Source organism: Diabrotica undecimpunctata, chromosome 10 (assembly GCF_040954645.1).
Source record: "Diabrotica undecimpunctata isolate CICGRU chromosome 10, icDiaUnde3, whole genome shotgun sequence".
Lineage (NCBI taxonomy): Eukaryota > Metazoa > Arthropoda > Insecta > Coleoptera > Chrysomelidae > Diabrotica > Diabrotica undecimpunctata.
The window spans coordinates 50755561-50768362 of record NC_092812.1 but is presented as its reverse complement, the minus strand read 5'-3'; the positions used below and the strand labels follow the sequence as shown (position 1 = coordinate 50768362).

Genomic DNA, 12802 nt, shown 5'->3' with positions numbered 1-12802 from the left:
GATTCTGCTAAGTCCCTACTTCACGGGACTTAGCCACCGGACGGTGCATATATCCTTTTTTTTTTAAACAAATTGAGATTAAATAAAGACTCCCGGTGTGTGTTTTATTTTCTCTTTCAGATATATTGCTAATATATATATTTTGATACTTGCAAATAAAACTTTATAAACTGTGTTTTATTTTCTATTCTCTTTCAGGTACACTGTTAAAACTTATATATTTAACTTTGACTCTGATACCTTAATACATATATAAATACTTATAACTTGTATCCTATTTCTTTTCTCTTTCAGGTACACTGTAAAACTTATAAAATTTATTTCCATCTTTGAATTTGATATTTATTTTATTTCAGGTGCACTGTTAAAAATTGAGAATTATTTTCTGACTTTGATATTTGCTATTTTATTAACAGTTGTTTAAATTGACTTATATTATGCCTATTTGACACCATTTAAAATAACTTATAATATTTTTCATAGGTCTCAGCGACTTAGGAAATTTTTCATAAAAATAATTCGAATTTTGTCTCTAATTATTTTTACTGTGTACTTTTTTCCCTTTTTATTGTTGATTGTCCCGAATGGCATAATAACCAACATTCCTGTCTTTATCCCGAGTCTCCAGCTCAACTCCTTCCCACTTTAAGCATTTTTGACAAGTGACATTTTCCCTACTTAATAATTTGAATTGTGTTTATATTTGGTCTATTGTTAATAACTAACATATTTTACCTTTCAGATTCTTAATTTAAGAATAATTAATATAATTATCTTCCAGATTTCCGGATCAGAAGATAATTATAACTTTCTTTCAGATTCTTAGTATAAGTTATAACATACCTTTTCTAACTGTTCTAATTACTTTATTTATTGCTTAATAAACATTATTTATTGTGTTTCTTCTTTCAAAAAGGCAATTTAATCCTAGGTAAGTGTCCATAGCCCGTGTCTATGGCCACTGACCGAGAGCCCTACTCACTTAGGTCACACACAGCAATGGATAGAGCGGTTAACGAGCCTTCTCTCTCTAGAAGGAGATGAGAGTTATCCAAGTTACCGACACTAATACTTTAACAGACTCACAACTATACAATTTAAAACTAAAAATACAACTGTTATCCAGACTGTCAACAACATCTGCTTATATTATAATTTCTAACGTTCCTAACTTAACTAAACATTTCAGGATTTTACGACGTCGTCTTGAATATTCTATAATTCTTCTTTATTACTTCTTCCATTTGATCAAGGTACTTTTTCTATATGGAATAAATCTGACAGAACTGTCTTAACAATACATTAAAATTATTAAGTTAGGTTAGATTACCTTACTGACTCGATAATTCTAAATATACTCTTCGTTATCTAATGCAATTGTTCAGTTTATACCTTCAAACTGGGTCGTGTGTAGTCAGTGGGCGAATATAAAATTTACACAGATTATTATTCTTAACAAGATAATTATTTAAAACTTCTGTGTACTCTGTAAAAAATTCGACATTCGGCATACAAATGTTGTCGATAGTCGATCGTTTCTTGACCAAGGTTTGTCACCTTGTAATAGAAGTGCAAAAGTGAGTAAAGCTCTTATTAATCTGTTCACCTTGCTTTTGGTTGTTCTTGTTGTTGTGCTGTAGTTAATTGTATGACAGAAACTTGCCTTTAACTTCCCACATGCTGTCACGTCCAGCGCCGGCGCCATACTTTCCCTGGCCATCCTCATGCAGCGACCATAAACATAAATTTAAGCAACATTTTCGTGGGTGTGCATTTTATATCCACTGCCTGGCATCAGTTTTTGTTCCGCGGCAGGTGTCCCTACTATCCTTTGGGTAATGGAGCCACAAATACACAGAGAACATTCCCCATTCGCAGGATGTCGTGCCTAATAGAAAAACTGACAAAAACTTTTACAGGAACCAACAAAACCAATAAGTCTCCCAAGGCAAAAATTTGGTGATCATACATTGGTCATAATCAACAATGATATCGAGACAATTCTCCCAAATGTCCGTATAAAATAAAAAAGATACCTCATAGATATTGTAATATACCAAATTCCTGTCATAAGTGAAACTACCGATGGTTCACATAAATCGTCGTGCAATAAAAGTTTTAAAAAATATTTATCAAATTATGCGGATTAGATATTAAGAAATCTAGATTTAGCGTGACGATCAAAAAATAGACAGACCATTTTATCGTTTTAAACGATATCTCCATATCTAATTATGTCGTCCAAAACCTCAACATGACCAAAGAATCTCGTCAGTGTTTAACAAAATGTTTAGTTGCTCGGACGTGTTGAAAATCAGAAGCAGAGTTAGTTTAGTCCAAAATTTGGAAGATAATGAACCTGGTGGCCATGTTGATTTAATTACCATACCTGGTAATTAAATCAACAACTGAAACAACTTAAAAATATAATGTTTCCTCAAGCAGCAAGATTTTTTTACAAACATACAAAAAGCATAATATACATAATATATAGCTACTACGGTTTTATTATTGATTGTAATTTGACCTAATATCATAAATGTCAGTCCAGAATATTTAGCTTACCTTATATTTTTCAATAAGTTTCCACGTATGTGCCGGATCAAAATCCTTACAAACAACGGAAGCAAAGCCCATAAGAGTAGCTCGTATTAAATTAAATGCTGCACTAATCCAATATAGAGTAGGGTACATTAGAATAATATTTGGCACCATTGGATCATTACTATCCAAACTAATATTTAAATTTGCTGACTTAATCAATGCTTTGTGACTTAAGCAAATACCTTTAGGTAAACCAGTTGTACCGCTACTACAAAATATGGCCGCAGGTGCAGAATTGTCCAAAATAGTTTTTAGTTTAAAATTTCTTTTATTAACACTTATAACATACTCTGAAAACTGAGTATATTTATTACTCTTACCAAAAACAACCATATCGGTTGTAACATTTGCTTTATTCAGACATTTTTCTATAAAATGTAAAGACTCTTCAGCTACAAACAAAATTTTGGGCTGAATCAACTTAAGTAAATGAACTGTATCTATATGAGATAATTTAGGATCAAGGTTGCATATTACTGCTCCCAAAAACTGAGTTGCTATGAAGGGAATGGCACTAAATTTTTGGTTATGACTGCAACTACAAATTATATCATTTTCAGTTATTCCTCTTTCTTTTAATTTAGTTGCTACGCTTACACTCCATTCTAAAATATCTGAGTATGTAATTTTTTCATTGGTGTCATCGAGATACTAAAACAGAAAAAGATAAATTTAATATAAAATACCCATTATTATTAATTCTTTAGGCTTATATAAGTATTTAATATTATATTACTAGGTATTGTTAAAATATTAACTAAGCATTCAATTAAAAAAAATTCTAAGGAGTACTAAAAAATACTAAGTTACTTAAGGAAGTGTTCAATTCAAAAGTTGGAACGTCAAATAACTGTCAAAGTGAAACTTGAAAATTAAAAGTTGTCAGTACTATGGTACAGTATCGATTAAACCTGTAAGCGCAAAAGACGTACTAAACGGGCCGGTCTTCTAATTATTATTATTGTGATAAACTTTTTATGTGTAATTATTATTTTAATTTTGACTAATTTATACTAAAGTGTTTTACGGCTATAAACTATTATTTTGTTACCCCAAATGGAGGACACCCCTAGTGTAGGGACGTCTTCGTTGATGCCAATGTTAGTACATAATAGGATTTGATAATAGTGACATAATAGTGGTAAAAACTATCTAAAAATAAAATGATAATCAAAGCATGGCCACAAAAAATGTCAACAGTCTAGAAGGTTACATGGAACCACAAAAAAGAAAACTTTCGTATAAGTACAATATTTAAAATATTTGAGTTTATATTAAATGTAAATTAGGTAGGTTATATTCCATGACTCTTGGTTAAATTTTATTTAAAAAACCGAAACTTACAAATATTTTAGAAATAAAAAGTATAGGTAGACATAGCGGTAAGGTTTTGTGAGAGTTTTTATAAGAGGCAAATAATTTGGTAAATATTCCTGCATTCAAATAAGAAAAGCTGAGGGCATACATACGTAATCATTTGCTTCCCTAATACAAGACTTACAAAGACTAAGACAACTATTTAACGAATCTCCTCTAACTTTCTTTAACCGCTTTCAAGTTCTGAATGCAAAAATGCACTTCTTCTTCTTCAAGTACCATGTCCTTTCAGAACGTTGGTTACCGTTATAGCTATCTTAATTTTATTCACTGCTACTCTAACTAGCATGCCTGTATCAACACCATACCAATCTCGCAAGTTCTTCAATCATGAGGTTCTTCTTCGTCCTGGACTGCGTTTGCCTGCTATTTTTCCTTACATGATATTTTGTAGCAACTTATATGTGGGACCTCTCATTATGACCGAAATGCTGTAGTATGCAAAAATACACGCCTCGATCCAAATACCAAATTTATCCCCAGGTCAAAACACCGCTTAATGTGATTTAATCGATACCATGGCCCTAAACACACTTTTAACTGGTTTTAACCTCGTATAGGACAAATTATTAGGGCTAGTAATCCAAAAGATCTCATTAAAGCAAGCAATCGTATTCGACGCTAACTTCAATTGTCATATTTTGAAGAACAAAAATCTAATTCTAAATCAACCATTCCTAAACGATCTCAACCAATGAGAAGACCCTCATCTCAATTTATAAAATGTACAAATTGTGGCAGCATTGGTCATCTAAATACTGAATGCCGTTCTTCACGTTTCGTATAGCCAAACAAAACTTTTTCTAGGCCGCACGGGTACCAAAACCAATATAATAATGGACTTAACAACTATCAAAACAATTAGAACACTAATAGAAATCAATATTCCTCCAACAATCCAAATTTCAACCAACAGAGACTTTCCTTTTCATCTCAAAATCAAAATCAAAATTGTCCATCTGTTATTCAAAGAAACCCAACGACTTACTATTATACAGACGATTACTATACAGATAATTATTATAATACCGATAACTAAGAAAACTATGGAACACATTATTATACAGAAAATAATCCACAAACTGATAACTTTTACGAAACCAATGACACACTCGACACAAAAAATTATCACGATTTTCTTTCACTTTAGAATCAAAATCATCCCCCAAATCATACGAACCACTCAACGAATATTACGAATATACAAGAACAAATTCAAGCACTCAACATGGACAACTTTCATCCGGATTTCAATTTTCCCGAACAGACATTCTTCTAAACCAATTTCATACAATAAGTTCCAAAAATTTATATTACATTAACGATGCTACCAACACTTTTAAACTTTTAATCGACACAGGTGCTGGAATCACTGTTTTCAAAGAAAACACAGCACGCAATTATGATAATAGATTTCCTGAAAACGTTACTATTCAAGGTATAACCGATCAAAAATTATTGTTAATAACAGAGTCTGTCCTGATTCTGTTCACTAACGATAATCCTCACAAAGTCTTTATTTTCAATCTAGACATTGATTTCGGTGGCATAATAGGCCTAAACTTTCTAGATCATTATAAAGGCGTAATAGATCTCTAATTCCCACAGTTGCATATAAAATTTAAAACTCTCACCCTTCACAAAGTAGGATATGAGACAAACACACATCCCAAAGACAAATCACTGACACACCCTACAGAAACAAGACAAAACAAATCTAAAATAAAAATTAAATCAGATTCTAAACAGGAATCAAATTTAAAATATCAAAACGATATGAATGAAAAATATACTATCGTAAAAAACCGAGATCAAGACAAAAACCGGAAAGACCGGAGAGAAAACGAATAAAAGGGTAAAACAGAATTACCATTGACAGCCGGACCGAACAAATATGCAGACTAAAATGCAACTTATCAAATACAGATGCCATATTATCAGCTTAAGAAATAGAAAAACTTAGATTACCTCATACATTAGTCCATGTAGACGAAAATGGAGAATTCTTAACTTCCGTCCTAAATGCTAATGCTATGCCGAAGACAATCGAATTTTCAGACAATCGCACCTTTCTTTCTTTGGTTCCGGGAAGTTTTTGATGCAAGATATTTTAGCTGGATTTGTTTTTACACCATTTTCTGTTACAAGGTGGCCCAAATATGCCACTTCTTTTCTTAAAAATTCGCACTTGTCTGGCTGTATTTTTAAATTTGCTTGTCGTAACATTTAAAAACTTCTGTTAGTCGTGACATATGATCGTGAATAGTGGGTGAGTAGATAATTATGTCATCCATATACACTAAGAATCTATCGTTTTGTATTCCTAAGAGGATGTTCTCCATTACTCTTTGGAAAGTAGATGGAGCATTCATTAGTCCAAATGGCACGCGCACAAATTCGTAATGTCCATTTTCGACGGAAAAGGCCATCTTCTGGATGTCTTGTATTGTGAGTTCGTTAAGCTGTCAATATTCAATAACAACTCGCCAATTTTGTTTTCCTGACGCATGTAATTTCTTCGGTACGACCCAGACTGGATTCGACCAGGGTGAAACGCTTTTCTGGATTATTCCTTCTTCTAACATTTTATTAATTTGCGTCTTTACCTCTTCCTTATGTATCTTATGATATCTATAGGATTTAGTGAAGATAGGATTAGTGTTGTTTGTTTCGATTTTGTGCTTGATTTCGTTTGTAAAGGTCAGTTTGTCACCTTCGACATAAAATATATCTGCATATTCAGTACATATATCTAGAATTAGTTCTTGTTTTTTGCAATTTAGATGATCAATTCTTAGTTGTTCTTTAATTATTCGTGTTCTATCTACTACGAGTTCTATAAAATCATTTCCGTTGTAAAGTAGGATTGTCTCCGAATTTTTGAAAGGTGCGATTAAAATGTCTGTAACAAGTAACTAGTTAATTGTTTAACAGAATTCAAATAGTCATAGTTTTCAAATAAGCGAGTACATAAACAAATATATTAGCTATTATCGTTTATGAGTATACGTATTAAAGTGAAAGCAACTATCGAAGGATATATTTATTATAGCTTGAAAAATAAATTAAACAATACAAATAGTAAATAGTACTTACATTTCCATTACACATTATTATTAAATCGCAAATCGTCTCAATTGACATTTACAAACAAAAGTTTTTCCACTTTACTTGTTGTTAACTGTGTTCTTCTTTTATTTAAAATTAAACCAGATTTTGAAGATGTCTTCACAAGGAACAAATGTTGCTACAATATTACAATATTTTATGAATATAGTGGTTTAGTTAGGATATACATGGCGATGGTTTTTCCACCACTGTAATGGACAGTTCCAATCTCCGGTCGAATTTTTTCTGGGTAATATATCATCAGACAAATACATGTCTACTTCTTTTATAGCTCTCGATACAGGTTTACGTTTAGAGATTTACAGAAGTCATGTCCAATTAATTCATCAAAAATACACCATGGACTTAAGTCATCTTTATCGGTTTTTTTCTTGTACTGGTTAATTTTCAATGGTACAATCTTCTTTTTCTTTTTTTATAGAAGTAACCGGCTTCTTAACTCTTCCTTTTGTTTTTTAGCTTAATTTTTATTAGAAAATCACTGCATGTGAACTCCTTATTTGTCGTTAACGAATCTACGGTTTCTCACTGGTAAGCCAACTATACTCCGTCTACCTAACAGACGGAGTTATCACGTGAATACTATGTGAACTCATGAAATATTATAATCATTCCTACAAACAGTCAAACTAGTCAGAATTCGTGGCAAACAGTTGATCAGTGAGATAACAAGAATACTGTCATTAGTGCTATCCTCCCTACTCGCGCTGGTCGACTATTCGTTCATAGTTTCGGACGGTTTGGCCGCTTGTTCGAAGAAACCTATTGATACTGCCATGTTCGCATTAAACCAGTGACGTACCAGAAAAATAAAATAAAAAGTTATTATACAGACAAAAATTGAAATGAACGATTATTTTATAAAAACATGTTATGTACATCGTAATAAAAAAAAAAACGTAAATTTCAATAGGATTAATTGGGAGCGTTATAAAAGAGAGATACCACTAAAATGTAAGTAACGCAAGCTTGACTGCACGGGAAATATATATATATAGCGTTAATTTTAAACAATTTTTAGCATTTGGCGTAGAAGTGGACAATTCAATTTTAAAATATAACTTTAAAATATAACCTCAATCTGACACTATAACTTAAAAATTTTTAATGCAATACAAAAATAATAGAAGTTCCTTAAAAAGTAAACAATAAAACCTGGAAGTGTCTTTAACAAATGGGGAGAAATGGGAATCAAAATACTATAGGCTAACTTTGGGCAATGTGGACATTGCTGTGTGCACATGTAAATGTAAATGTGTAGGTGATGGTAGCTTACCCCGTTTGTACAACATATACGCAACTACAAAACATCGACCATGTGGAGTTCTGATGCTTTTAAGTGTCTTAAGTGCCAGGTCTTACGTGGTAGGTCTAATCCAGGAGGTGTCTCTGTGATGCAAGGTATAACTGTATTTGGTTGAGGTTCCGACCATTCATGGATCCATTTGGTGATCATGTTGAACTCGGTAGTTGCAGCTAATTCTGCGATTTGTATTGGAGATTTTCTGGAGCGCAGTCGACCTTGGTTTGCATCTTTTATATAGTTATGAATCGGCAGCGCCATGTTGCTAAGGATCTTCGTATATTCTTTGGTCAGCAGATTGGTAGCCAATGGGTTGGTTTAGGTTTGATTACTCTAGCTATCATTCTCATTCTGTTATTGAGCTGGATATCAATCTTTTGAACGTAAATCTCCGGACCTGAATCCCATCGAACATCTCTGGGACGATTTGAAAAAACGTATTCAAACCCATACACCTCCTCCTAACAACGCACGGGAGCTTAAGGATCTGTTAGTGAGAGAGTGGAATAACATACCACAACATGTAATCCGGAGAAGAATTGAGAGTATGCCCCGTCGTCTGCAAGAGGTTATTAGAGCAAGGGGAGGCAATACACGATATTGGTCATTGAAATTTCACTGATTTTTTACCACGTTCTGTATTTTCCATTTTTTTCGTATGTCTGTTTTATCAACAATTTGATTTATTTTCTGTTTTTTTCAATAAAAACAATAAAGAAAACCATTTTTTTCTTTCAAAACAAACATTGATGACAAATAAAAAATACATTAGCCAAAAAAAAGGTTATTACTGCACCAGAGGCAAAAATATTTAAGAAACTTGAAATTTTCAAGATGACCCGGATTTTATGATCGCGAGTGTATATATATATATATATATATATATATATATATATATATATATATATATATATACAGGGTGGTCCTTAAGTAATTGTACAAACGAAAACCGTAAATTCTACACTTTAAAATATTACGATTTAAGCCAAATTGCTTTAATAAAATGTTGATATTAAGAAAGATACAGGGTGTTAAAATGCAAATTTAAATTTTAATTTTTGGCTATAACTTTCATGTTTGTAAATATTTATGCATAAAAATTTACAACTGGGTACTTTTAAATATGAGAAATTATAATTTGATGCACACTTTGATGTAGCTCATAGAGGGCGCCACATATGCCACATATGTGGCATAAATTTGCACTTAACTTTTTTGATCATTAAGTTACCTGTATTTGTGACAAAAAATATTAAAGATACATTATTTTAACAAAAAAAAGGTATACTTCTTAATAACTTCAAAACTTAACAGTTTTCGTGATAATCGCATTTTACAAATCCGCTGCATAATTCTGATTTAAGGCAATTACTCCAGGCAACGAAGGAAAAATAGACAAAATCATTAATAAATCTAAATTTTGGTATAAAATACCTTAAACTAAAGTTAATAGTTAACGAAATATTAAATAAAATAAATATATCAGCAGGATAATTAATAATAGGATTTGACAAAAACAGAATAATAGGATTTTACATCAAACATTTTATGTTTTATGTTAAATTAAAGTCATAATCAAAACATTTTGTTTACAAACCAAATTAAGAAATAGTTAAACTAAATAACATAACTTTTTGTCAAAGTAAGTGTTCGATATGTACACCATTTTCTTTAATTCCTTTGTCAATATATTACATAAAAGATCATCTTATTAAATAGCATCATTGGTTCTAAAGAAACTGCTGCGGTATTTATTTCTTCCCATAGTTGATTGCGAATGTTTATGGGATTCTTATAGACACGTTGTTTTAATACGCCCCATATAAGAAAATCAAGCGGATTAAATTCTGGGCTACGTGGTGGCTATAATGTATAATGGATGAATATATTCTTTTGGATACATATCCAAACCTTATGGTATATTATGGAACTACATCTTATTTGTCGCAAAGGTTAAATAATGTATTAAACTGTGATGTGTGTGATTCATTGGTTACTTATATAAACACGAAATAACCTATCGATGACATTACTTATTTATATGATTACGTTACAGCTTACGAGTAACTATAATTACATCTCGAACAAACGGTCTATTATGATTAACTAACGAACTAATATGCTGAACTAAATTACCTGTGTGTTTACTATATTTATAACAATATCGGTTATTAGGCCAACGATGATGTTTTTGTATGCTGAGTCTTTAAGGTTAGATTGGTAGCAAAAGTATTATGAAACAAGACACATATGTGTTATTCAATACCTGGGCTTTAGTTTCTAATTGTCCTAATAAAAATGGGTAAACAATTTACGTAATGAATAATAAGTATCCTTTTGGGATTTTTTATAAATTAAATAATTATATCAATATCTCACCACATTGCCAAGGAATATGACTTCCACGATCAATCCCACGTTCAGAACAGTTATATTTAAGTATGTTCTCACTGTCTTCTCTCTAGAATGTGGTGGTGTACCATCTTACATAAACCACATATTTTGGGTTTTCAGCATTTTACAATAGGGAAAAAGTAATACAACGCCAGTAGGTATAGAAACTTAAGAAGCGATAGAAAAGGGAAATTGTAAACATGATGACGGCCAACGTCTGAATACGGACACGGCACCTAAAGAAGAAGATGAAGAATATTTTCTTCAATAAGACATTTAGCAGTCATAACAAAAATTTTGTAATGTTACATTATCATCTTTGAGTTGTTTAATAAGTATAAACTATGAAATATGCTTATCTACAGGTATTCAGTGCTTTATAATGCATACCTTTTCCTTGTAAAAATAATGTATCTTTAATATTTTTTAACACAAATAGAGCTAACTTAAAGAGCAAAAAAGTTAGGAGCAAATCTATGCCACACATGTGGCATATGTGGCGCCCTCTATCAGTTACATTAAAGTTTGTATAAAATTATAATTTATCCTGCTTTAAAGCATCCAATTATAAATTTTTGTTAAAAAATATTTACAAACGTAAAAGTTATAGCGAAAAATAAAATTTTAAATTTCCACTTTAACACCCTGTATCTTTCTTAATATCAACATTTTATAAAAGCAAATTGGGTTAAATCGTAATATTTTAAAGTGTAGAATATACGGTTTTCGTTTGTACAATTACTTAAGGACCACCCTGTATATATATGTATATATATATATATATATATATATATATATATATATATATATATATATATATATATATATATATATATATATATATATAAAATATATATATATATATATACATATATATATATATATATATATATATATATATATATGTATATATATATATATATATATATATATATATATATATATATATATATATATATATATATATATATATATATATATCTACGGCATAAAGTGGACTCCGCCCATGTTAAAATTCAGGTTCAATCGAGCTCCGTGGTCTAGTGGGTACCGATATACGGAGCTCACTTGACCATTCCATAATATTGGTTCTGTCGATTCATCAACATGTAGAGTTTAATAATTTATAAAAAATTTTTGGAGCCCGTAAATACCCCTGTATCATAAATGTATATCGGTTAGTTCACGTGTATATATTATAGGGGTCGTTGAGATCTTCTTCAATGTATAATTGAACCATAGGTTTATCGGTTTAAGTAAGCTCTGAGAGTTTGGCAACTGTGCGATTATACCTTATATTTTCAACATATATCCCGAGCGGTTTATATGGGCTCCTTATTTTTATCTACTGTTCGTAGACAGTGTAATGTCATACGCATTACACTGAGTAACAAAGGATATCTTATTACATGGTATAACTACGTACTAAGAGGTAACTGGTTCTTTAAAAACAGGTATATAGATACAAAAGGATTTGGGCTTATTATTTAATGGAACGTTCGCTTGCATAGGAAATTTTATTTTTTCTGCATTTTTAAAAATGTTGTTTTTTTATTTAATATAATTTTATTAGTTAAATGCCGAACTCAATGTTTTTTTTTTAATTACAGAAATTTCGTAATATATTTTGTTTACGTGAGTATGTCTTTGTACGTTTTATGTAAGCATCCGATTAATAAAAACTACTTTTATTTCATCCAATCTTCTGCGATATCTTGTATAAAGCTTTTTTATTATTTTAGTTCTGGTCTTATTTGTGTACTATATATGATATCTCGATAAAAGGTTATCTCAAAATAAATATGGTTAAGAGCTACAATAGATATTTTTGTGTTAAAATGGGTAGTACTACACAAAACTGCACAAAAAGAAAGAATTTGTCTAACAAGGTATATTCGGCAGCAGATGCATATAGTGCAAGCGTCTATGTTTTAAGGGCGGAAGGACGCGCACCTCATTTTTAGCTGACAAGCATGCGAAAAATATTATTTCTGG

General features: G+C 31.1%; 1 protein-coding gene across 2 annotated transcripts in view; it reads right to left on the bottom strand.

The window, feature by feature from the left end:
• The window catches only part of LOC140452406 (luciferin 4-monooxygenase-like), a 50738-nt gene that overhangs the window by 14543 nt on the left and 23393 nt on the right, over positions 1–12802 (bottom strand). For both annotated transcript variants that reach the window (XM_072546637.1, XM_072546636.1), the window contains exon 3: positions 2566–3255. In XM_072546637.1, coding sequence (XP_072402738.1) covers positions 2566–3255 — 690 coding nt within the window. The remainder of the gene's footprint in view (positions 1–2565; positions 3256–12802) is intronic.